This window comes from Halichoeres trimaculatus, unplaced genomic scaffold (assembly GCF_033239565.1).
Source record: "Halichoeres trimaculatus isolate MK-OKI-2021-1 unplaced genomic scaffold, fHalTri1.1 fHalTri1_scaffold_11, whole genome shotgun sequence".
Taxonomy (NCBI): Eukaryota; Metazoa; Chordata; class Actinopteri; order Labriformes; family Labridae; genus Halichoeres; species Halichoeres trimaculatus.
In genome coordinates this window covers 4,278,606-4,305,910 of record NW_027437189.1, presented here as the reverse complement: position 1 = coordinate 4,305,910, position 27,305 = coordinate 4,278,606, and the positions used below count along the sequence as shown (strand labels likewise).

The following is a 27,305-nucleotide window of genomic DNA, read 5'->3' as shown; positions in this document are numbered from 1 at the left end:
AAATACCACTCTTTGATCTTTTTTTAAAATTAAACGATTCCTCGAGGCAGAGAAAAATTACTCGAGTAATTTTTGTAATCGAGTACCTCGATTAATTCGAGGAATCGTTTCAGCTCTAGTTGTAATCATCCAGATGAATATCAAACATGTTTGAAAATTATCGGGGCGGCTCCGACGAGTCTGTGAGACGATCGTGGGGTTAAAGATTCATCTGTCAACCGCTCACACTAGAAGATAATCTTTGCCGAACGTCGGGGCTGATTTTAGTCCCCGACCAGATTTCTTCCCCGATTGTGGGGAGGACCGAATCTGGGTTAAATCGGGGCGAGAATCCTGTAGTGTGAGCCAGGCTTTACTTTTAGTGAGGCGTGTGTTAGTATCAGAATTAAATGGAGATTGGATCAAAACAAATTTTCTTTGTTCAAGTCATCTTTTTACTGGATACAACGCGCTGAGGTAAGGTTTTTATCTATACAGTTACGTAGCGCTACGGTTTGAAACGTGACATCAAGCTAACATTGTAGCAGCTGTCTATATGTTAGCCTGGTGCTCTGATGTATCTGTAGGCTAACGTGACAACAAGTAAACACTGTCAGTTTGTACCGTAGTTTAGTAGCCGTTTATATTAAGCGCAGCTGCCAGTCATCGACCAATCAGAGCTAACGTAACGTCACTCTTCATTTTATTGATAAACTCTCAAGTTTGAACAGACCACTGCAGAATAACTGCTGACTGTGGGTTGGAGTCAACATTAGCACAAACAGTTTAGCTTCTGAAGGCTAATTAGCCTTTAGCTCGTGCTCTATCTCTCTCCTGTTTCTCTTTCTTCTGCTCTTCTGTCCTTTTTCTGTCTGACATTTAGGCTCCAGTGTCCACCATCACTACAAAATTAATCACAGAAATCGTTTTCAGCAGAGAAAAACACAGATCTTTGTGTTTTATCTCTTCTGTCTTCTAAACTTTGTCAGCCGGCTTGAGATGATGATGATGATGACTCTTCCTCTGGCGCCACTGTAAGATCGAACTGATCACTAAGACTGAAAAAAAAACGTCGGAGGACTTCTTGCTAACAGCTACAGTGTTAGCCGTACCTCGCCATCTTAATATTTTCTAACCTTATCGGTTAAACAAAATTTAACCCCGTACAGTGAGTGTGTTGCTAGAGGAATTCACTTAACAGGTGAAAATAATTGCTTGAAGTGGGCTGTAAACATGTTTACATAAAGATCAGCGTTTTTGAATGGGTGTGTATGAGGTTTCTGGTGCTTTGTGTTTTATCTCTTCTGTCTTCTAAACTTTGTCAGCCGGCGTGGTGTTGTCATAGAGACCCAGAACTCCTCACCGCCCCTTTAAAACAAAAACAAAAAAAAATTTCGCCTTCACACCATAAACGAACAACAATCCGCTCACGCTTTACGTCACACGTGGAGTAAAAAGGAGGCAGAGACAGAGATGTAAGAGATCATCGATCCCCGTTTTTAATCCAATAGTTTACTTATTATCAAATCTGAATCAGCACACAGCAGCAACAATCTGTATTTTAGCTGAAATAGCTGTAACACACTGCCATTTGTCATGTCGACAAAACGTTGGTGCAATGAAATCAGATGTCTTTAAAGTGTTTATTTTGGCAAGCACCATTCGAAATAGAGCAAATCTGTCATGTGCTTATGTTATGTGATGAAGAATAAAATTATATACCCATGCAAAATTCCCTGTGAAATGTACATACGTATCTTTATTGCAGAAAGGTTAAGTGTCACTGAATCTTATTGTTTTCTGTCTTTTTTTTTCTCTTTTTCTCTTTTTTTACTTTATTAAGACTTATTTGTTCAGTCGTCACCTCGGTGTCCCCTCGCCCCCGCCCTCCCGCCCTTCATGTTTTTGTCTGTTTGTTTCAGTTTTCGGTCTTTTTACCAGCATCGTTTCGCTTGTAGAAATTGTAAAGATCATTATACATAGATGTCTGGAAATGCTTGGCATGTATGGAGTTACATGATTTCCTCTAAAATCATACATCCGTACAAAAATCAAAGTGAGTAGTAAAAAAGGAAAACCCAAAAAAAGAAGAGATACAAACCAAAGCAAGAGGATCAAATCAAAGTAAAATGTCTCTGTGCATCCTGATATTGAGCTGGAAAAACGTCTCATCATCTTGGGTTAGGTTATAAAGCCTGTTTACACTTTTTTTCCTCCTCCTCACATTTTATGTTTGATGTCTTTTAACGCGTTTCGTCCTTTTTTTCACGAGTTCTTAAATTATTGAGAAGGAGCATCAGGCTTCCTTTTTGTAGTACGAAACAAGAGGAGAAATCCTCCGGTGTGTGCCGTCCGTCTGGCAGCTCCTCGCAGGGCTCCTGTCGCCTACACGAGTCTCTTTATGTAAGATCAGGTCCGTGAGTCCGTGCTCTCATTTACATCTGCACACAAAGACCGCGTCCTTGTCCGTCTCATACCGTGGTGACCCTCATCACCACCTCCCGGTTGGCTGCGGCGCTGATCCGCGGATCGTTCGGCCTCAGCTGGCTGAGGATGTGCAAGATGGTGTATCCACAGTGGTGGTTCAGAATAGTTCTTAGCCTCCTGCTCTGTCGGCCCGCGCTGCTGCTGGCCAAACCGTGAGGGTTGCTGCGGGAGCCGCGAGCCCCCGCCTTGCTGCTCGAGCTCACCGGGTCGCCCAAGTCCTTTGATTTCTCATAGTTCAGTACTTTCCACTGCTGATTGACAGCCTGCCATCGTTTGAAGATCCGATACACCGACGATCCCTCGTGGATGATGAGGCCTGGGCAGCAAAGAGAAGAAGAGGAGGAAGGAGCAGGGTGAAGGACAGAGCATGAAAGCCAATGAATCCCCCTGCTTTACATCAACTGTTATGCTAACAGCCCCTGTGAGCTGCGATCAGCTTCGTAGGTAGGAACTTTCCATCTCGCCTGAGCATGAGAATAGACAGTTGGCAATAATCTGGGTGCAGATATCTGATGCCATCTGTTCTCAGTGTTGTCTTACACAGGCAGCTCACCATTACACAAGAACACTGAGGCAGGTTTGCTCATAGAAAACAGGATTTTTATTCTGCGACGACGCTGAAATCTGCTTTGCTTTTGAGGATAGTTGTCGCCTCCTACCTAAGCACCATCTGCTTATTTGGTTTCCACCGTGTGTAATTTATTACGACCTGAACAACCGGCAGAATGTGAAGTGGCTGCATGTTTAAAACCACAGCCTTTCTTTGTCCTGTTCGTCTAAAACAGCTGCTGTTACGTCTACTCAAACCCTCTCACTCCCCCCTCACCTATGCAGACGATGTCCATGAAGCCGTACATGCCGTAGCAGATTTGGAAGAGCAGGTCCTGGCGCTGCCACTTGGCTGAGGGGCTGAGGGAGGACCAGATGAGCCAGGAGATGCTGGCGATGAGGAAAAGGGAACCCAGGATGATGGCTGCGATCTGCACCTTCTCGATCACCGTCAGAGAGATGGCCTGCCACTGAGAGAGGGGACAGGTCTCAGTTAGGAGGAAGTAGATCCCAGAGTCCAAAACAACTGCATCAGCTCGATCCATTTCAGCTGTAACATGGTCATTTCTTCTCAGCTTTCCCAAATGTTTGCTATTGTTGTTTTAAAAAACACAGTTTTAAATCATCCAAATGTTTACCTAGCTTGCTGGAAAATAAACAGAAAGGGATACGAAAGGAAAAGCTCTTTTTTTGTTGATTCAGTCCCAATGCTGTCGTTGGATTTTTAACCATTTAATGAAGAACAAAGCACCAGCTGCACACATAATATTTGTAGGGATGTTCGATACCACTTTTTTTCAGACCAATACCAGTACCAGGACTGATATTACTACTTTTAATACTTGAAATTCAAATTAACAGTGATGGATCATTTTGTTAAAAGACAGGTCAGTCCCTCTGACATTAAGTCCAAAATAAAAAAACCAAACAACTCTCTCTGAGTTAAGCTTTTTTCTTTAAATAAATATTAAAAAACAATAATAAAAGTGCCCAATAGAACTAATAACTGTCAGAGTCGAAGTATTTTTTGAAAGTTAACTGAAGTGTAAAGTAAAAAAGTTTAACTGTTAACTCTCCCTGGTTCATTCATGTTGTCTGAACAGGACCTACTGACGAGGAGGACTTTCTTGACGTAAGATTTTCTTGTCTTGAGTATCGGCCTGATACCAATACCATCCCTAAATGTTTGTTTTCTCTACTAGACTGGACTGGGCATGCTCAGAAGCACTTTCATGCATTTTATCTATTACAGAATCAGTCAATGTTTTCTCTACTAGAAGGAGGCAAAGCCACTCATTTCTCCTCTTGAATGAAAACTGCAGTTTTCTCCACTAGAGGGACACTCCTAAGACTGCATCTTGTTTATTTTCTCTATTGGAAGTGGATTTTTTTTTTCTAATGTTTTCTCTACTAATAACTCTTCTTACAGGCAGTTACTAACTTCCCCACTAGAATAAATCTGCATCATAATTGATTGTGTTTTCTCTACAAGATGAACACTTTAAAGGTCGATTTCATGTATTTTCTCAATCAGAAGCAAAAACTTCATCATACTTTTTTATGTTTTCTCCACTAGGGGGTCTCTTTTGGGCGAAATCCACTAATCCACTGGAAAGTAATCTGCGTCATGCGTTTTGATTTTCCTACTGAAAGGACACTCTTTGAGGAACTTGGTTGTCTACTAAAGGAAAACTCTTAATTGCATATTAAAGCATTTTTTTCTGTTGCAAGAGCCCTCTGCATGATACTTTTAAAAAGCTTTGTCCACTAGAATGAAATGCCCATGATGCATTTTTTCTACACCTGACTTAAGGGGAAAATTCAATGCTTACTCCACTAGAAATTAATCTGCTTGATACCTTTTACCTATAAGTTACTTCATTTTTTCCACTAGAATGAAGCTTTTTGTTGTCTCTGCTAGGAAGGCAGTCCAAAGTGGTTACAGTTTTTACCAATTAGATCCTCTAGTTCCTTCACCAAACTGGAATTTGCATGATGTTTTGTTTTCTCCACTAGAAAGTTATTTTTGAGGCACTTCAACACCCTGAAGAAAAATCCCCTCCTTTGGTCAGCAGTATGTTGTTTTGTTAAATATATTTTCTCCATTAAACTTCAAGTCCTTTTAATAAATTCTTTATCCCCTCATTTTTAAAAGAACCTGAGGGGGACTCATACATATTTTCTCCACAAGACAAAATATCTTAATGTTCCTGATTGTGTTTTCTCCACTAGAGGACACACTTGTGGGTACTTAAACTGCTAAAGAAAAATCTCCACAGGAGCATTTTCTCCACTAGAATGAAATACCCATGATGCTTTTTTTCCACAAGTGACTTTCTTTGGAGAAGATTCACTGCTTTCTCCACTAGAATTAAATCTATGTGATACTTTTTGTTTTCTCCACTAGACAGGCACTTATTTGGACACTTTAAGACACTGTATTCTGTTTTCTCTACTAAACAGTCACTCTTAACATGTTGCCTGCCAGAATAAATACCTACATGATACTTTAAGAAGGAAGCTTTTTGTTTTCTCTGCTAGAAAAGGAGTCCTAAGCACCAGTGGTTTCAGTTTTCCCCACTTAGAAAAGCAGACTTTTTTGAATGTTTTCTCCACTGGAAGGATCCTCTCTTTAGCTATATCAATAAGTTCCTTCACCAGACTGAAATCTGTATCATGTTTTGTTTTCTCCACTAAAAAGATACTTTTTGAAACACCCTTACCCACCGAAAAAAATCTGTTGTGCTTGATTTTGATGTTTACTGCAAGAACACACTCTTATTGTCACACTCTTGTATGACACATTTTAAAGCTTCCTCCACTAAAAAGACTCTATTTGAAAGCAAAGTTACTAATTTCTCCACTAAACTGAAATCTTCACACCTTTTCATTATCTCCACTCTTCACACAGTTTCTTTATTAGAGAAAATCTGCATGAAAATAGATTTTCTCCACTAGAAGGAAACTCCTTTGGGCACTTTCACGTAGCTTCCTTAAAGGAAAACCTTCATGATACTTTATTTTGTTTTCTCCACTCACAGGACAATGCACAGGGTGTTTCATAATTTTTAATTAAAAAAATATAAATTAGCGAAAAGGGGGACGCTGAATGCTGATGAGGAAAATGAAAATTAGGTAAATGAGTGAACACGCTGTCCCTTCCCTCTACGGCTTTTCAACAGAGAGAGAAAAACAAATATGAGAACATTATGCACACTTTAAAAAAATCAGACACACACAGACCCACACACACCCACAAAGACACACACACACACACACACACACACACACACTGATGGATGGCACCTTATCAATAGATTTAAGAGCTGCTGGCAGCCTCTGAAAAGGAGGGCAGAAGGACAGTGACGCAGAGAGAAAATGTGTCAGCACAATATGGCAAACAGTCGTCCCAGCCCAGGATTTGTTCTCGTAGAGGGTGTTTGGTCTGATGCGGCACTGTTTTTATGTTGTATATGTTATTATGTAATGGCACAGTCAGAGGCGACTCCCCCTCCCATGCAAAAAAAAAAAGATCTCTCTGCCCAGATTTAAAGAATTACACCTCACAGAGCCTGACAGCGTTCGTGTTTGGCTGCATGTGGAGAGGAGGGGGTTTAAATTCACAAAGTATCTGCAGCTTGTTTTCATAACGTCCCTCTAACCTTACGTGCCTTTCAAAGAATGTTAAACGAGTTTAGAAAGGAAAGTGATGAGACAGCAGATCAGCTGAACTGAGCCATGCTGTGCTGGTCTGTTTGTTGGTTGAATCATTTGAGCAGCTTGAGTCAGATTCATCTGAGCGCGCACAGTTTCCAAAAGAGGCAGTGTGAAGTGTGAAGGCTTGTTTACCACACTTTCTCTTAAGCTTTGAAGAATCCTTGAGAGTACTTCAGGAATGAAACTAACCACCATGATGTCATCCTGTACACTCTATCAAACATGGACACAGTCTCCATAATCATCCATCAGGATTACAAAGCAAAGATGGCGCCGCATCGGACTCAAACTAGCATCCAGCTAATCTGGAAACAAGTAGAGTTAAGGTCAACGCCTGTCAATCACAACAGCCTCTGACGTGCTTTTGCAGCCAGCCCCAAGTGGCCACTCGAGGAACTGCAGCTGCGTCCCTTTAGCCTTAGCATCACTGTCAGGTTTAGTTTGAGTCTGCAGCTCTTCAGACTCTTTGAGCGTTACCTGCAGAGGGTTCTTGGTGCTGATGGCCAGGACCTGGTACTTGAAGTAGCAGAGCTCGCAGCTCCAGGAGCCCCTCTCGCTGATCCAGCGGATGAGGCAGGGCTGGTGAGTGCAGCGCACGGAGCCGTCACAGCGGCAGGGGCTCAACAGCTCACCCTGTTGGACAGACAGAGGAAAACAAACATGGTTAGTTTATACACAAGCCCTTTGAATTTATTTTCTTATTTTCTCATTTTTAGTTGGCCCCGAGGAGGACTCAAACATATTTTCTCCACTAGACAAAAAATCTTTATGTTCCTGATTGTGTTTTCTCCACTAGAGGGCACACTTAAGAGTACTTTAACTACTGAAGAGAGGTTTCCATGGGCACGTTATCTCCACTTGTTCTTCAATTTTTTCAAATTGACTAATTTCTTGACAAATTCAATTCTTGTTTTCTCCATTAAGACCTCTCCTTAGGTCAGCCATACGGTGTTGTGTAAAATGTATTTTCTCCATTAAATTAAAACCTTCAAGTCAATTCGATTTAATTTCTTATATTCTTATTTTTTCATTTTTAGATGGCCCAATGGGAACTCAAACATATTTTCTCAAACAGACAAAAAAACCCATTTAGGCTCCTGAGTGTGTTTTCTCCACTAGAGGGCACACTTGAGGGTACTAGAAATACTAGTGGCAACAGGAACAATTTCTCCATTAGATGAGAAGAATGCATTTGTTGGTGTTTTCTCTGCCAGACCTTCTTTTTTGTCAAACTGATTAATTTCATGACAAAATTGAAATCTTGTTTTCTCTACAAAGGCTTCTCCTCAGGTCAGATGTATGTTGTTCTGAAAAATTATTTCTCCATTAAACTACAAGTCCTTTTAATTTATTTTCTTATTTTTTCATTTTTAGATGGCCCTAAAGGAAACTTTAACCTATTTTCTCCACTAGACAAAAAAATCTTTATGTTCCTGATTGTGTTTTCTCCACTAGAGGGCACACTTAAGGGTACTTTAACTACTGAGGAGGAATCTCCACAGCAGCATTTTCTCTGTTAGATAAAAAGAATACATTTGTTGATGTTTTCTCTACCAGACCTTTTATTTTGTCAAATTGACGAATTTCTTGACTTGATTGAAATCTTGTTTTCTCCACTAAGGCCTCTCCTTAGGTCAGCCATATGTTGTTTTGTAAAATATTTCTTTTCCATTAATTTGAATTTCCATTATTTTCAGATGGACCAGTGGGAACTCAAGCATATTTTCACCACTAGACAAAAAAAATCTGTTTCTGATTGTGTTTTCTCCACTAGAGGACACACTTAACAGTTCTTTGACTACTGAAGAAAAATCTTAACAGGAGCATTTTCTCCATCAGGTGAAAAGAATGCATTTGTTGATGTTGTCTCCAATAGACCTTCAATTTTGTCAAATTGACAATTTTTTTTTTTTACTTAATTGAAATCTTGTTTTCCCCAGTAAGGCCTCTCCTTAGGTCAGCCGTATGTTGTTTTGTAAAATATATTTTCTCCTTTCAATTGAAACCTGCAAGTCCTTTAAATATATTTTCTTATCTTCCATTTTTAGATGGCCCCTAGGGGGACTCAAACATATTTTTTCCTTGACCAAAAATCTTTAGGTTCCTGATTGTGTTTTCTCCACTAGAGGACATCTCCACAGGAGCATTTTCTTCATTAGATGAGAAGACTGCATTTCTCCACTAGATCTTCTATTTTGTCAAATTGTCTAATTTCTTGACTAAATTACAATTTTGTTTTCTCCACTTAGGCCTTGCCAAAGGTTAGCCGTTTGTTGTTTTGTAAAATATATTTTCTCCATTTCATTGTAACCTGCAAGTCCTTTTTATTTATTTTTTGGGACTCAAACATATTTCCCCCAACAAAAAAAACTTAGTGTTTCTGATTGTGTTTTTTCCACTAGAGGACTTACTTAAGAGTACTTTAATTACTGAAGAGAGATTTCCACGGAAACATTTTCTCCATAAGATGAGGAAAATGCATGTTTTCTACACTAGACCTTCTATTTTGTCATATTGACTAATTTCTTGACTAAATTGAAATCTTGTTTTCTCCACTAAAACAATACTTAAATAATAAATTTAAAAATTCTTCATGGTGCCTTTTATCGTTTTCTTCACTAGAAGGAATCTCTTCTAATCATACTTGGTTATTTTTCCTTTAGAATTAAATCTGCTTGATACCTTTGTCTTGTTTTCTCCACTAGAGGAACTGTCAAAAGACCACTTTCACACCTTTCCTAACTGAAAAAAAAAACTATATGATACTCTACTTTGTTTTTTCTGATAGAGAGACACCCATAAGGACACTTTCATGCACTTTCTCTACTACAGATACATCTTCATTGTGCTTTTCACGTTTTCTCCACTAGAGGTACTCTCTCTGTATTGCAGATCCATTTTCCCCTCTAAAATGAAATCTTGTTTTCTTCACTCCAGAAGGACTCTCTCAAGGCCACTCTGACACATTTCCTCACAGAGAAAAAGATTTGCATGCTTTATCTTGTTTTCTCCACTGAAAGGCCAACATGGGGAACATCCTATCATGTTTTATAAAACCCAGTATCATAAATACCTGTTACAGCTTCTTAAAGTGACTCAACGTTTCAGGTCGCATAGATTTTTTGGTCACAAGTTGGAAAAAAAAAGCTACAAACAGGGTCTAGTTAGCTTAGCATAACACCTTGTAAAATGACAAACAGTAAAACTTCAACCAGAGTCTTCATTCTCACCCACGCTATCTTGTTGCCTTCTGAAATATTAAATGAATAGACATGAGAGCTATCAATACACCTGTCAAACTCTGCTTGAAAGCATCGAGCGTATTTCCTGAAAAACCTCAGATGAATAGCGATGATTGAAACATTTAATATCTTTGTTTTCATACGATGGATACTGGTAAATCAAACAAATACTCCAGTGGGTTTAAACCAGGAACTATGAAACACGGCGTCTTATTTTACACATGATGCGTGTGTCAAACCTCCTGTGAACACATTACTCATATTAGCAACATTAGAAAATAGATGGTGTTTAATAGAAGAATAAAAACACAGCTCTCCCCAAACAGCCGTGCTCATCTCCCTTCAGCGAGAATAAAAATTACCCGCCCTCCTCTCCCTCTGAACACCCTTTTCCCTTCTAATAACATTCACGCAACCTCTGAGAGCCAACTCGAGAGGATTTTGGACCAAACCCACCGTCATCTCAGCACCACATTAAGGATGACTGCGTCCAGGCCGTCATCATCAATCAACATCAAACATCCGGTCTGTCAGAAGTCTGAAAATTTGATGGCAAGTCATCAGCAAAGTTTTCATTTCACCTAACGAGAAGGGAAAAAAAAACTCAAAGCGAACCTATGTGTCATAGCTGAGCGAAGGCTTTTAGAGCAGCAGTGTTGGGGAAGAATATCAGTGTGAATCATTAGTAAGTCAATGAATGAGCACAGCTTGATGCAGGCCAGGGCCCAGTTGGTGAAGGGGGAATGTTAGCGCTCTGCAGGGGCGGTGAAGCTTCAAGGGCAGCAGGTGGAGGAGACATGAGCTGCTGAAGCCTGACGACGACTCACAACAAACACCTTTCAGCTAACACCAGCGGGTCCAGAAGACACTGAATACATATTAGATCTTTTCAAAGATGCTCTACTGAGGATTTCTTGAGCTTAAAAAACTGACATCACTCACTGATTTCCTTAAGAGGCGATATATAGCCATTAGCAATTAGCATGTATGAGCATGGTGACTCAATCTAGCTTTTAGCCAACCTAAAAACGGACAAAGAAGTGGAGCTAATGTGGGCTTAGCCTCCTTGCTGACAGCTACATTGTGCCTAACTTCCAGAAAATTTAGTTACACCTTTAAAAATGCAGACTACTGCACAACTTTTGGTCTGAATATCTTAAAAACTAGCAAAACATACAAAAAAAATAGCATTGTACATTGAGTAAAAATAGAGAAATGAGCTCCTCAGACCAAAACTATGTTGAGACCAGGCTGTAAACATTTTAAATCTGCTTTAAAAACAGTTTGGGCGTCTGCAGTCTGCCTCTAGTGGACACTAAAAGAAATACAGCTTTGTTTCCCTCTCCCAAAGCCAGCGAGCTGCTGGCTGTCGATTCATATCTCCCTGACACAGGCGAGGTAAATCCTCCTGACGGAAACTAATAAGAGCGTTTCTTAAACTCACAACCAAAGGGCAACTACCTGACCCAATTTCCTAATCACATCTGAACTTTAAGTCCCTGTGAGAAATTAACAGAACGCCTTTAACCTCAGCCATCTCATCTGATCTGAAGATTAACTTAGCAAGGCTTCTGCAGGTGAAGTGGAGGAAATTAAAACCAGCAGCAGGAAAAATGTTAATTTGTAACTGAAACTGACACTTGTAGGAACAACTGGTGCTTGTTGATTATCAGAGGAGACACTGAAGTGTTCAAGGGCACGAGGACAGAACAGATAAATGAGAAAAAATATATACAGCTTGTTGCCATTTATGAAATTAAAAGCAAGTCTGGTAGCAAGCACTGAAACTTAAAGCTCCTGTCGTTTTGTGTTACTTTTGGCGCCCCCTGTGGACAAAGTGGTACGCCTTACCTCTGCTGTTTTTTTTCATGAACAAACCAGTCAGACTGAGAACCACAAAAAATCATATTAATACATTTTAACGCATTGCACAAAGCTATATCGGTTAAATAAAGCTGCTTTAAAGCTCCTGAGAGCAGATTTCACTTTGTGCTGTTTGGCACCCCCTGTGGACAGACTTTTTTTTTTTTTTTTGCAGATTTGTGTAATGATCAATAAAATACTCAATTTTCTCAGTCGAATGCATAAGTAAAAATGTTTAAGTGCACAAGGAAAGAACGGAAAATTGGGAAATGAAAAAAGGGAGGTACGAAAGTAAATTGAGAGTAGATGGGGAATATATATATATATATATATATATATATATATATATATATATATATATATATATATATATATGTGTGTGTGTGTGTGTGTGTGTGTGTATGGTCAAAAATGAAAAACTGGATGCCATTTGTGAAAGTAAACTAAACTAGCAAGTCTTGTGTGTTATCATATGACTTTAATCTACAAGACAAATATATCTTGAAGTTTAAAGCTCCTGTTAGAGGCATTGATGGATTGTGTTACTTTTGGCGCGTCCTAGGGAAAAAGTGGTATCTCTTTCTTTTGCTGATTTTTCCATGGACAAAACAGTCAGACTAAGCTCCACAGGAGGTCATATTTATCCATTTTTATACATAACACATAGCTACATTGGTTGAATAGAGTTACTTTAAAGCTCCTGTGATCAGATTTCACTTTGTGCTGATTTGGCGCCCCCTGTGGACAGACTTTTTTTCTTTTTTGCAAATTTGTGTGATGTTTAATTAAATACTCCTTTTTTTCAGCCAACCTCATAAGTTACAAAAAACACAAGGAAAGAATGGAAAATAAGGAAATAAAAAAGAGGGGTACCAAAGTAAATCAAGAGTAGATGGAAAAAACAGCAAAAAAAATAATCAGCGAAATTGAAAAATTGGGTGCCATTTGTGAAACTAAAAGCGAGTCTGGTGTGTGATCATATGACTTTAATCTACCAGAAAAATTTATCTGATAATAAATTATTGAAGCTTAAAGCTATGATTTTGGCGCCCCCTGTGGACTTAGTGGTACCTCTTACCTCTGCTGATTTTTCATCAACAAAACAGACTGAGCACCACAAAAAGTCATATTTAACCTTTTTTATACATCAAACATAGCTATATTGGTGAAATAAAGTTACTTTAAAGCTCCTGTGAGCAGATATTCACTCTGTGCTGATTTGGTATATACATAAATTTCCCTGTGGACAGACTTTTTAAAAATTTTTTTGCAGATTTGTTTAATGTGTAATAAAATACTATTTTTGTCAGTCAAATGCTTAGATCAAATTGTTAAAGGGCTCAAGGAAAGAACAGAAAATTAAGATATAATAAAGAGGGGTACAAAAGTAAATCAAGTTGATGGAAAAAACGAAAAAAAAATTAGGCAAATCTGAAAAGCTGGGTGCCATTTGTGAAACCAAAAGCTAGTCTCGTGTGTGATCATATGACTATAATGTACTAGATAAATATATCTGAGAATAAAATATCAAAATTTAAAGCTCCTGTGGGAGGGATTTGGCGCCCCCTGTGGACAATGTGGTACCACTTCTCTCCGGTGATTTTATCCTTACCAAAAAATTAAACTTAGCACCACCTGCAAAGTCAAATAATCTATTTCTACTCATGTCACAGATCAGGACGAGGCTTGGTTGGTAAAATAAAGTCACCTTAAAGCTCCTGTGAGCTGATTTCTCTAGTGCCAATTTTGCGCCCCCTGTGGACAGAGCATTTTTTTTCATTTTCTCCTGTAAAGTGAAATAAAATCATAGTCTTGTCTTTTTAACAGTAAAATATGTGATAAAAAACTGTACCAGCTGTGTACTATGAATCATTTGGTTTGACACCTACCCCCCACTCGTGGTTTCAGACTCAAAAATAGCCGTATTTAATTAGTCACTCCTCACGCTGATTGTCTTGTTTGTCGCTTTAGTCCATGGAGACACACTGACATTAATTTCAGTCTTTTTCATAACAAGCTAAAAACACCTCAAAGGAGTTTTAAAATGTGATTTTCATCTGTTGTTGGAGATGAAACTGAATTAAAAAGCTGATCAGAGAAGCTGATGTCTGCTCGTTTTGTTTTGTGACACATCAGCGCTTGTAAAGGTATTTATTTCTAAAGGGTGACTCAGATATATGAATCAGAACGGGTTTACAGTAACTCGCCGGATAATTACCTGTTCAATCAATACGGGTTTTATGCACCAGAGAAGTGTGCTGACACAAATAATGCTTCACAGACTTTTATTGTGTCCGTCTGCGCTCTGTCGTTCCCCATCTGGCTCGTTTGACCTTCCCTCTTATAATAAAAAGACTTCAAGTGTCCCACCGCTTAAGAGATTGGATTTGGCAGATGAGCCACATGCTACTCATAAACTTTAAAATAACTTGCCTGCTGACATTATAAAGATAACACGGAGAAGGTCAGAAGTATATGAGAAACTAAATAAAAACCATATGAAAGCAAACATTTCAAAATGTCAAGCAGTGGTGAGAAGTGTGTGTGTGTTTGTGTGTGTGTTTGTGTGTTATGTTAATGTCATGATCAACTGGAAGAAAAACAAACAAAGACCTTTAAAAGCTGGTGTTATCTCTCTAAAGTATCACCTCAAACAAAAGCTGATTCAACAGAAGAAATGAAACCAAGAAGACGGACAGTTTGTTCGTTCATGTCTCATCTGAAGTCAGAATCTGGAGCTGCACGTTTTGGGGCCGCTCCATAAACGATGAATAAGAAAGAGCCCACATTTTGAATCACCCTCACAAACATCCGAAGGGATTTCTCTGCATATGCGTCCAATCATCACTATTAAGTAATAACATTGATTTATATGCACACTCACAGTGTTTGCCTTGTGGCTCCTGATTACTACTCAAGAGATGATTCAAACTCTGAGGGAGTGTGTTTGATGTTCACAAACATCGATCGCCCTGCTCGTGAAAACAGGATGCACACGAGCAAATTTTGTTTTGGGAAGCTGAAGGTGTGTAAGATGTTTTTGGGTAATCATTTCGAGGTGAAAACTTTGTATCTCAAACAAAAAAAGCTTCAGGGAATCAGCCGTGTTTTAATTAAACATGAGAAAACGATCTGTAGAAATGATGCTTGGAAACCAAACACAAAGAAAACCACTGCGGCTGATATGTGTCCTCTTATTAACAGTAAAGGCTCAGTTTTATGTTAATCAAAACATAGAAATAAATTGAAGATACTGCAAAGCACTTCAGAAACAAGCATTCTGGAACTTTTCCCAACACTCCAAGACCCAGAATCCTGGAACATTGTGTCACATTCTAGAACCGAGCAGCCTGAAATCTTCCTCAACATTTCAAGACCGAGAATTCCAGAACCTTAATCAACATTCAAGAATCAGGTACTCAAAACCTTCCTTAACATTCTGAGGATCAAGCGTTCTAGAATATTTTTCCAAGACCAAGAAAATTAGAATCTTCCTCAACCTTCCGAGATCAAGCACTCAAGAGTCTACCTCAACATTCCAAGACCCAGCACTTTGGTAGTAGGCACCACATTCCAGAATCCCAGAACTCTGGAACCTTACTTAACATTAAAAACCAAGAATTCCGCAACCTTCTTCAACATTTCAGAACCAAGCACACCAAAAACCTTCTACAAAATTACAGGATCAAGCACTCAAGAGTCTACCTTAACATTCTAAGACCCAGAATCCTGGAACCTTGTACCACATTCTAAAACCACTGCAGCCTTAAATCTTCCTCAACATTTCAAGACCAAGAATTAAAGAACCGTTACCAACATTCAAGAATCGAACACTTCAAAACCTTTCTCAACATTTTAAGGACCAAGCATTCCAGGATTTCCTAAACATTTCAAGACTAAGAATTCTAAAATCTTCCCCAACCTTCCAGGATCAGGCACCCAAGAGTCTACCTTGACATTCCAAAACCCATTATGGTACCTTGTGCTACATTCCAGAACCCTACCAGTCTTGAAACTGACTCAACATTAAAAGACCAAGAATTCAAGAACCCTCTTCAACATTCCAGAATCAAGAACTCCAAAAACCTTCTACAACATTACAGGATCAAGCACTCCAATGTCTAATTCAACATTCTGAGACCAAGAATCCTGGAACCTTGTACCACATTCCAAAACCAAGCAGCCTGAAATCTTCCTCAATATTTCAAGACCAAGAATTAAAGAACCTTCATCAACATTCAAGAATCAAACACTCCAAAACCTGTCCCAACATTCTGAGGACCAAGCATTTCAGAATTTTCTAAATATTTCAAGACTAAGAATTCTGAAATCTTCCTCAACCTTTCAGGATCAAGCACCCAAGAGTCTACCTCAACATTCCAAGTCCCATTATTTTGGTACCTTGTGATAAACCCTGGCAGTCTTGAAACTTACTTAACATTTTAAGTCCAAGAATTCCGGAACCTTCTTCAACATTCCAGAATCGAACACTCTAAGAATTTAAGCAATATTCTGAGAACTAAGCATTCTAGAATTTTCATTAACACTCCAAGACCAAGAGTATTGAAACCTTCTTCAGCTATCCACAATCAAGTTCTCCAGAGTCTAACTCAACATTCCAGTGCCTAGCATTCCGGAACCCTGTGCAACATTCCAGAACCCAGCAGTCTGGAACCTTCCTCAACATTCCAGTACCATGAATTCCGAAACCTTCTTCAACATTTCAAGACAAAGAGTTCTTGAGTCTTCATCAGCTTTCCAGGATCAAACACTCCAGAGTCCAGCCTCAAATTCCAAGACCCAGCATTTCTGAAACTTTCTTAAAATCTTGGAGTCTAGCACTCCCAAACTTCCCTCAACATTCCTGAACTCAGAACTCAAGAAGCCTCTGCCACTGCTGCCATCAAAAATGGTAATCACAACTTCAATACACTGGTCCAAAAATATTGTCCAATTGTGCGAAGTTCTACAAGGTCCAAGGTTATGATTTCGGGACGTCTCCTGTTGTAAAACAAACTATTCGAACCAAACTGTAATTTTTCTGATGTAACTTCATAATGCATTATGAAATATGTTCAAATAACATCTATTTTCTGTACTATGTGGGGTGTAACCCATGACACAAGAGGGAAGTAACCTGCTAATGACGCCATGTCAATTCTTCAGTTGGATTTGGACAGATGTGAAGGTTCTTAGTGAAAAACAGTGGTAAATACTTGATTCTGATTGGTCTAAACCCCATTACAACTATTCTATTTTATCAACTGTGAAGTGAAGATAGAGTCTGGTATATTTCATCTCTTCCTGTTGACAAAAATGTTTGTTTTTGTTAGTGTTCTAGTTCTTTAGTTTTGATTAGATTTAGTATAAGAATAAACCTTGAATTTGTGGTGAAAGCTAAAACTGGGGGTATGACAAGCACAGGATTTGCACTGCTGACTTGCGCTGTTATTTTACCTAAGTTTCAGTTGTATTATTGATATAATAACCATTACTGCAATTTTGGGGGCCCAGTTTGTCATGAGGTGCCAAATTCAGGAAATGTAGACATAAAGCTACAAAAAGCAGCATGGTATGAGCTCTGGATGTGTTACAGGACTGTGAAAAGTGAAAATAAAACATCAGATTTTATAAGTTACAGGGTGGAAAACTTCAATCTGCTATGTATTTGTACACTCGCACTGATAATCAGTGATTTCTGCTGCATTCAAATGTATGTGATGAATAGGAAATATCTGTTGTAGAGAAATGGCATAAAAGGAAATCTGAAACGACAAAGTTTGATCTCCACACAGCATGATTTAAAGTCATTCCTCTGATATCCTGATTTGAATAGTGGGTGTCCTTGTAGTTTTGCATATAAGTGAGAACATGACTATTGGCCTTCCTCCTTCCTCTTTGTGAAGCCTCTCAGCCATATGCAGGTTTTTCCCCATTTGAGAGTCAATGCGTCCACCTGAAGGCAACACACAGTGAAAAAAACACAGAAAGAGACATGAAAGGTCACATCTGGACTGGCAGGATGTGCACACGCTCAAATAAAACTTGTGGAGTCGTAGTGTGTTTGGGCACACGGTGAAGTGGACTGTGAACCTGCATCAGTCTGAAAGTGGACGGCAGATTTTTAGAGGATGGGTTTTCTAAAAATCAATGACGGCTGGAAATGTCACAAATGATTGGCTCAGTTTCTTAAAGAGACTGGGATTTGTAGTTTTGATCATATGATGTTCAACAGGATTAAAGCGGGAATATTTGGGGACTGTTTCCAGCTGCAGATTGGTTTATCTTTCTGCAATTGGTTGTAGAAAGCGATTTCTTTAAATTTCAGGTTGTATATCTTGATTACACCCAGATTTAATTGGGAAAACTGAACAACAACAACATCGTACGTGTAACTCCCAGAGAGACAAACAACAATGACGACAAATCCAGACTGATCAAAGCAGCTTCAATCGAACTCACGCTGCTAGTAACCGAGCAAAAAGAGGACAACACGGAGAGCAACAGTGAATGAAAAGATGCTAAAAATATTCCTCTAATTTGTCACAACAGAGCGATTCATCAAGGAACTACAAATCCCATGCTTCTGTGTCAAAAAGCCACATCATTGACGTACACAGCGTTATTGAAATGTAGCATTACCACCACAGAGAATCCACCCAGGCTGGTGGCAACGTGGGGAATAAGGTTGTCGTTAGATGACTGAGCTTGCGGAGGTGACTGCCAAATGTGTAAGGTTTCCAGAGAAGCCAGCTGGTAGCTCGAAAACAGACCGGCGTTTATCTAGGTCAAGATTTGCTCTTCCCTGCCGAAAAATGGAGATGGAGTAAAGAGACAACATCTACAGTGATTCTCTGTGAGCAAAAAGCTAAATATAGAAATAATATCTCATAAATCTAACACATACACGTTAAACAACAGCTGACATAAGTTCAGAGTGTTTTGCATCGTCTGGCTCTTCATCGTTTTCCTGCGACCAAAGATGCTGAACGGACTCCAAACAGAAAACCAGAGCACTCCCAACATCAAACTGTTCTTATCTCTGCCCTACAGATTCCACACTCATATGCACAAATCTGTGCTGCTCGGTGATGTCTGGACGTTTAAATCCAATCGAAATACTTGCAAATAACAGCGTGGGTATTCTATCGTAAGGATTAGATTTAAGAAACAAATCAGATTTGTCTGAACAAAGCCAAAACAAGCTTTTGTGTGTTTTAGTGGCACGCTGCAGAAACGCAAATCTTTAGTGCATTTGTCTTATTGCTCGTCAAAATATCTTATCCCACTTAATATAAGTCACGTTGACCTGACAAGCAGCTTTCAATCTGGTTTCAAGATATTACAAGGCCACAGAAAATCATCAACTGTTTCTTGAAATGAAATCCTGAGAGTGTGTCACTCGCTATCAATGCAGGGAAAAATTCAAAGGGAAGTAAAAATGTCTCTTTAGACTTAAAGCTCCTGTGAGGAGTGATTTTAATGGTAATGAAACAGACTGAATTTAACAGAGTTGATTCTTTATGAAATAAAAAGCAAGCCAGACTATCAACAACAAGACTCATGATTTCTATGGTGTCATTTTTAATGCTTTAAACGCTATAAGGGGTTAGGTTTTGAAAAGGTAGACTGATGTAACCATGGAAACTGACTTATTTGAACCTTTATTCCATGTTTTTTTGAAGGTGGTATGAGGAGGGGCTGTTTTAATCGGACTGTACCGCCCCCTTCTGGCCTGGAGTCTCACGCACACTGTCGTGAAGATGTGACTTTGTTTGTTTTGAAACAAATTTTCTTTGTCCAACTTTTTTTCCAGATACAACGTGGTACAGTTACGTAGCAAACATTGTAAGTTTGTACCGTAAGTCAGTAGCCGGCGATACCTAGCGCTACTGACAGCCCGGTGTGTAATGTTAGTGAATCCTGGCTAGCTATGTCCTGTCAGTTATCTACCAATCAGAGCTAACGTGACCTCACTCTTCATTTTATTGATAGACTCTGAAGTTTGAGCAGACCACTGCAGAATAACTGCTGACTGTGGGTTGGAATCAGCATGATCACAAACAGTTTAGCCTTGTGTTAGCCTTTAGCTTGTGTTTTAGCCTTAAGCTCATGCGCTATCATGTCCTTTTTCTGTCTGACAGTTAGGCTCCAGTCTCCACCATCTCTACAAAATTAATCACAGAAATCGTTTTCAGCAGAGAAAAACACAGATCTCTCTTCTCTCTACTAAACTTCACCAGCCTATGTGGTGTTGTCATAGAGACTTTGACATTCCGTAAATGTGAGAATCAGTCAGTGGTGAAAACATATCACAATAATTACTTGTTAGTTCCAAAGCATTTGGTTCCGGAATGTTGGGGTAGGTTCCGGAATGCTGTTAAAATAAGACATTTCTGACAGAGTATGAAGCTACTAAAGCTGTCAGAGGCACAGTATCAACCTTGTAAGTAGCTAATAACATGTGATATAGGCATTATTTTGGTCTTTTTGTGTCTTAAAATAAGACATTTATCTCGGTTTGTCAGGTTCATGTGACTTTAACTACGTCTATCAATGTTTTAATGCCTGAAGTGAGACAAAAAGCTAGCTTAGTTTTGAGAATTAGCAGTGATTTGTTATTAAATTTGACTTGTAAATAGACATAGCTCTCTGAAGCCCTGTTTTCACCAAGCGGTTTGTCTCAGTACAATAAGCATTTTGTGGCATTTTCTTTGACTAAAATCGGGACAGGTCCCCAAATTATCGATCTGTACTGTTCCGTTTTTGGTACCCTTTTGTTGGGATGCCAGACTAAACCAATAAGACCCCAGAAAGTGGAGCTAGAAACACTGCAGTTCATTGATTTGTCAATAGAATCGTCACTTCCTGTGCGACAGGGGTAACTAAGAATAACACAAACTTCTGGTCGACTTCATGAAGATAACTTTCTTTTTGTTTGTAAATAGACTTGGCTCTCTAAAGTGGTTCATCTCGGTACGATGCGCATTTTGTGGCGTTTTCTTTGACTAAAATCGAGACAGGTCCCTAAATCACTAACCCGTACCGTCCCACTTTTTGGTACCCTTTTGTTGGGGTGCCAGACTAAACCAATCAGATCCCAGAAAGTGAAGCTAGAAACACTGCAGTCCATTGATTGGTCGAAAGAATCATCACTTCCTGTGCGACAGTGATGATAAAGAACAACACATAACCCCGCCATGTTTAAACCTCTGGTCAACTTCACTAAGATAACTTTCTTTGTTTGGAGTTTGGCATCTTACTGGAAAACTTCCATTGTTACTTTTTGTTTACTATGTTGTGTTTTTCTTCTTTGTTGGATTTATTAGCAGTAGGAATAGGTACTGAATACTTTACTTTTATAGGTACCGACTGAATTCTGTCAAAAGCAAAATCGAAAGGTCCCATGTGTGGGTACCTAAACACATCATTGTGACTGTGAGGGAGTGGAAGAGTAGGCGATTTTCCACGCTGGACATGAACACAGCATTGCAAGTTTATATATTGAAGAATAAATATGTTAGATTAAAGAAATTTGAGATTTTATTATTATTAGGTTTTTTCAAATAGATATTTTTTAACCCCATGAACACAAAAAAGTACCGGTAACTAGTATCGGTATCCCTAATTAGCGGGGTACACTGTGTCCTGCTGCTATGCCATCATGCTATTACGTAGCTGACGCGGCTAATTGCATCTGGCTTACACGCTGCCTACCAAGAAAGGCATGGTTGTCTGTGAAAACGCAAACAGGATCAGGATTAACTGATCCGGTCCGTACCAAACTGTACTGGTCTGTACTATACCATTTGGTGGAAACAGGGCCTAAAGCTTCTACAGCTCACCCCAAGTGGACACTTGATGAACTGCAGTTTTCCAGTCTTCCATACTGGCTTCATTTTGCTGCTTGGTTTGAACTGGTCAGTTTATTGTAGCTTAAATTAAGTGTAAGGACATATTCTGACGAGTAAAGAGGAAAATAGATGCAGTAAAAAGTGTTGTTGTTGTTTCGCAGTGTCACAAAGGACTCCTTTACCCCGTTTTGTCCTTGTGTGTTTCTGAGACTATCCTCCTGAGTAATAAACAACAAAAACACCCTTCAACTCCAGTGACAGCCTTTTGTGGCCACAATAATTACGACAAGAACAGAAGGAGGGAGTCAGGTGATGTTTTCTTAAAGAGACAGCGTCCTCAGAGAAAGAGAAAGAGGTCAGGGAAAGGAAAGATCAAAGGTCAAAGATCAAAGGGTGGTTATTTCCTGATGATAAGAGAAGAAAAAATCTCAGCGTATCTACTCCTCGCCAAACCTCGACTATGGTGTTGACACGTCACGGGATAACAAGCTGTAATGGTTGTAGAAAACGCTGTCAAATGATGTTTCCGTGTTGACGCTGGCATGAGACGAGGAAACGCTCGCGGGCTTCTTTAACAAGATATGCATCAGGTTTACACGCACAGAAACTTCTCATTAGTGGGATCGATTCACGGCTGGTTTTGATCTTTTAGTGGGATCGCTTCATGATTAGAAAAATCTATCCCTCCGTTTCTAGAGGCAGCTCGACACATGCAAACACTCACACGCACACACACAGGCTGCTCGCATGATCTGGCGTGGGCTTGTCCCTGACGGCCACTTCACAGAGCACCAAGGTGTTAATTTGGTGTGTCACCGCTATGACTAAGAAAACGGCGTTCCTCCTCAGCTGTAACCTTTAGATGGAAATTTCGGCGTTGAAGTTGCCCCTCTGAGCTGCAGACTGTGTGTCACAGTGGAAACACGCTGTTGGGCACCTCGAGTGGAAAAGGGCAGGCGGGGTTGATCACCACCACCGCCGCCGCTACCGCCGCCGCCCTCGTGCAACACTCACACGCGCCGGCCCCTGCAGCAGGCTCTGCTAACACTTCTGAGAATCCAAACCGCGTTAAGTGGAGTCACATCCCAGCGAGTGAAGCAAAGTGACGGCTCTGACAGACAGTTAATAAGGATTCATGCTCCACGCAGGCCCACAGAGCAAGGTGATTATGTGTGCAGGTAATTGGCCCGCTGACAGCGACATGATCCCGGCCCCTGTTGTGACCTGCCTGAATAATGAAATAACAATAAAATGGCAAATGCACGACCCCCTCCTCCCCTCCCTGCCTCCTCTCCCTGCAACCCAGTCAGTTCTGCACAGGGTGGGAAAAAGTGAGAGAAATCAGCTCATTTCCGAGCGAGGAGCTGATGTTGTGAAGTCTCAGGGTTTTCCCAGAGTGCTTTGTTTGCTTGCTCTTTGTCTGTAGCTAAAAGAGGCAGCTCAGAGCCATGTTGCACGATGAGTCACCTTGCCGGAGAGCCCAGAGCCCCAAACATCAACCTTTTATTAACGCAGGATGTTTGAGTGGGTGTAGGACGGCAACCTGGGGTTGATCCCCGACTTTGGATCCCGGTTTACTACGCCTCACCATAAAAACTCTGAGGCAGATGTCATAAATTAGCACATGGGCTGTAATGGCACTATACGCCTATCTTAGGGAAGTGACTAAATGGTAATATCCATCTGTGCTCCGACAGGATTTACAGTGTTTCTAATTATCTCAGGCTTCAGGACTACCTGCTGAGCCAGGCGGCACAGGTTTCTGCACATCTGGTCGCATCGACATTTGGCCACAGACCAGAGAGGAGGAAGAACTACTTATTGTTTTGTTTGGGCTCGGGGAAATTTAAGCAGCGAGCAGCAGCAGCAGGAATAAAGATAGAAACACAGCCACACAAAAACAAAGAGGGAAGAGGGTGACAGATGAATTCCTCCAGCGTCACAGACACAGACACCATTGTCTGTCCACCACATCGGTAGCTGATCATCCTAACAGGGGGGGGGTAGTTGATTTACACATTAACAAAATGTTTGTGAGTCATGCATATTCAGTGGCTCTGACTCTATTTGTCATCCTGGAGACCTAATTGGCTAACTTTCTTTGTTGCTATGCTGGCCCGCTTTCAGATGTGTGGGAACTGCTCCCCCCCCCTCCAATGATCACCCAGTGTTATTTACACAAACAACTCGAAGAGAAGACAGAAAAGACTGTAAACACTGATTTTACGCCACTATTTTTAAATGAGAGCAACCTGGCTTCATCCTAGAGGAGCAGTTGAGGGGAAGGTGGGAGGAAGAAAGAGGAGGAGATGTAGGACAGGATGGTTGTAGTAGCTCCAGAGACTCTTTGTGATTTGCTGTGCAGCAGCAAAAAAAAAAAAAAAATCAAAATGGCAGATTACAATAGAAACCCAGTGAGGTTTGTTTGAAGATGTAAAAAAAAAAAATGGAATAAAAAATCCAGCTGACCTGGATCACATCATGCAGGCTTAGGATAAAAGGCTCCCCCACAGGAAGGAGGTGAAACAAACAGCCTGTCTGTCTGTCTGAAGCACTCTCTGCTGCATGTCTACCTGCTCTGGGCCTTGGAAGCAGATCCGGCACTGGGGGGTCCGCAGGCTGCTCGCGGTGCTGGCCAGAGACACCGCGTCCAGGCCCACTTGCAGCTTGGGCTCCTTGTCCTCAAACGCCAGGCTCCGGGGCCGCGGGTCGCTGCCGTAGTACTCCTCCTCGTCGTCCCGGGAATGGCAGTCGACGAACGGGGGCCAGCCGCAGCCGCCCATCCCCAGACCTCGCATGGTGGTGTTGGTGGACCGTCTATCTGTGTCTGAGCCGGACTGTCTCGAATCGGATCGCATAAACACCAGGACTTTCAGTTCATTGAAAAACATGCGGATCCGATACTTGAACATGTTTGGCTACATACACCAATAAAACCAATAAAAGAAAAGCTCAGCCTTTCACCTCTCTTTCTCTTATTATTGTTTTTTTTATTATTATTATTATTATTATGAGGCAACGCTCATCCTCTGTGTGTCTTAATTTGGGATCCAGAGAAATAAAGGCTCCCACTGATGGCATGTGTGTCTAAGCCAATGCGGATGAAAGATTTTCCCTTTCAGCTGGCCGACACACTCCTTCAATATTCATTACTCAAACAACTCAGCAAACGCTGTCTTAGATGCATCTTCCACCGCACCCCAGAAAAACACTACAACTCGCTCGCCTTTTTCATTTCCACGGTCCATTTTTGCTCCCCCTGTCGTTTTTTTTTTTTTAATCAGATGCACTGTGGGCTTGCAGCGAGAAAAAAAAATGAGGAGGAAAAATAGCCTACATGTTTTTTTGCTACCCAAAGCAGAAGACTGCGAGAGAGTGGACGAGTGGCACAGAGGCAGGAAAGAGGAGATGGGATGAAAAAGACAACGACATGCCATCCACACAGTCACATCTGGGACTCTTGTCAAGAATCATAATCCAGAAACAGCGAAAAACAGGGTGAAGGAGATGAAATGGAAGTTTGGTCGGGATTAAAAATATCTCTTATTGTCCCTCACTGTAGCATCCCAAGCCTCTCATCATCATGGTCCATTTTTTCTCTCCCTCCTCTCTCTCTCGTCTCCCTCCTCTCTTTTTTCTATTTCATCTCCTCTCTGTAAACCCTCGTCTCCATCCACGAAAAATCCGATCCATTCACCGACACGACAATCCACGTCGAGATCAAAAACACAATCCTGTTCATTTGCATTTTCCGGAGCCTAGGAGGAGAAGAAGAAGGAGAAGGAGATGATGATGATGATGAAGGAGAGGAAGAAGGGAGCACGGCGGCACAAAAACACCCGAGAGCCCCATGTTTCCCATCTTCGCTCGATGTCCATCAGCATTTCATCGCAAGCCAAAAAAAAAAAAAAGAAAAAGAAAAAAGAAAAACACGACAGGCAGCGCGTAAATGTCACAGGAGGATGAAGGCACCGCGCGATGTTTCTACCCAGGGAGGAAAAACAGACGCATGGAGATGTCTTCGCATCGCAGAGCAGTTACACAGCAGTAATGGCATTGATTATTGGATCAGATAGATGGTGGTGATGATACTGCTGCCGCTGATTTTTCCTCCTCGAAATGGTCGGCTTGGAGATTGAACCAACGCAGCAGCTACTTCCGGAATAGGGAGAAGAAGAAGAAGAAGAAGAAGAAGAAGCAGACAAAGCTGTCATCCTGTAAACAAGCCGTCGTCCCCCCTCCTGGTCCAGCCCCTCTCCAGGTCTAGATGGAGCTCTTCCCGTGCTCCAGGCAGCTGAGCAGGGACGAGCTCTGCCTGCTTTATTATTGACCAGCCGCCGCTGTCCAGGGTGCTGATCCCCCTCTGCTGACGTGTTCTCTGCGGCCACATGCACCGGGCGCGCGCGAAGTACGAACTGGACCCGAGCCTCTTTGTTAAACTGTGTGTGCGTGTGTGTGTGTGTGTGTGTGTGTGTGTGTGTGTGTGTGTGTGTGTGTGTGTGTGTGTGTGTGTGTGTGTGCAGGAAAAGGTCTCAGGAATCCTGGGTTGTGGGGTTTGATTTTTTTAATAAGGCACTGCAGCTTGTTTTCTCCACTACACTATGTCCGAAGGCTTTCTGGGTGGTAAAATATCACATTTTCTCCACTAGAACAGAAAACTAACTGGGATCTAAAATGCATTGCAGCTTGTTTTTGAGAAGAATAGTATGTTGGGTGGTAATACATCACATTTTCTCCGCTTTAAGGAAACCAAAGACTCACTATAGAACCCTTTAACCAACAGACTGGAAGCTAACAAGGCCCTGCAGCTTGTTTTCTCCACTAGAAGAGTATTTTGAAATGTTTTCTGGGTGGTAATAGAGCACATTTTCTCTGCTATAAGGGAACCAAAGAGTCACTTACCCTTTTACCAACAGACTGGGATCTAATGAGGAGCTGCAGCTTGTTTTCTCAACTTTGAGAGTATGTTGGAGGGCTTTCTAGATGGTAATACATCACATTTTCTCCACTATACTGGAACCAAAGAGTCACTACACAACCCTTTCACCAACAGACTGGGATCTTCAAGGAACTGCAGTTTGTTTTCTCCACTAAAAGAAAATGTAAAAGGGCTTTCTTGGTGGTAATACATCGCATTTTCTCCGCTACAAGGGAACCTGAAAGTCACTACATAACCCTTTCACCAACAGACTTTGAGCTAATAAGGCTCTGCAGCTTGTTTTCTCCACTTGAAGAGAATGTAAAAGGGCTTTCTAGGTGGTAATACATCCCATTTTCTCCACTATACTGGAACCAAAGAGTTACTATATAGATCTTTTTCTAACAGACTGCAATCTAATGAGGTACTGCAGCTTGTTTTCTCCACTTAAACAGTATGTTGGAGGGCTTTTTGGGTGGTAATACATTGCATTTTCTCCACTATAAAGGAACCTGAAAGTCATTACAAAACCCTTTCACCAACAGACTGGAATCTAACAGGGCACTACAGCTTGTTTTCTCTACTAAAAGGGTATGTTGGAGTGGCTTTTTGGGTGGTAATACATCACATTTTCTCTACTTTAAGGAAACCAAAGACTCACTATAGAATCCTTTCACTAACGGACTGGACTCTAAC

General features: G+C 40.8%; 1 protein-coding gene across 1 annotated transcript; it reads right to left on the bottom strand.

Annotated features, from left to right (window-relative positions):
• Positions 1-1,475: 1,475 nt before the first annotated feature.
• On the bottom strand, positions 1,476-26,129 carry marchf9 (membrane-associated ring finger (C3HC4) 9). The gene is made up of 4 exons (XM_074682323.1): positions 24,265-26,129; positions 7,210-7,365; positions 3,293-3,485; positions 1,476-2,782 (listed from the first exon to the last, which is right to left on the bottom strand). The coding sequence occupies exons 1-4, from the start codon at positions 24,601-24,603 to the stop codon at positions 2,451-2,453; spliced, it is 1,020 nt and encodes a 339-aa protein (XP_074538424.1). The 5' UTR covers positions 24,604-26,129; the 3' UTR covers positions 1,476-2,450.
• Positions 26,130-27,305: the final 1,176 nt, after the last annotated feature.

Coding starts and splice junctions, on each gene's coding strand:
- marchf9 (XM_074682323.1), bottom strand. CDS start 24,603: ATGTTCAAGTATCGGATCCGCATGTTTTTCAATGAACTGAAAGTCCTG. Junction 7,366..24,264: donor GCTTCCAAGGCCCAGAGCAG/GTAGACATGCAG, acceptor TCTGTCCAACAG/GGTGAGCTGTTGAGCCCCTG. Junction 3,486..7,209: donor GCACCAAGAACCCTCTGCAG/GTAACGCTCAAA, acceptor CCCCTCTCTCAG/TGGCAGGCCATCTCTCTGAC.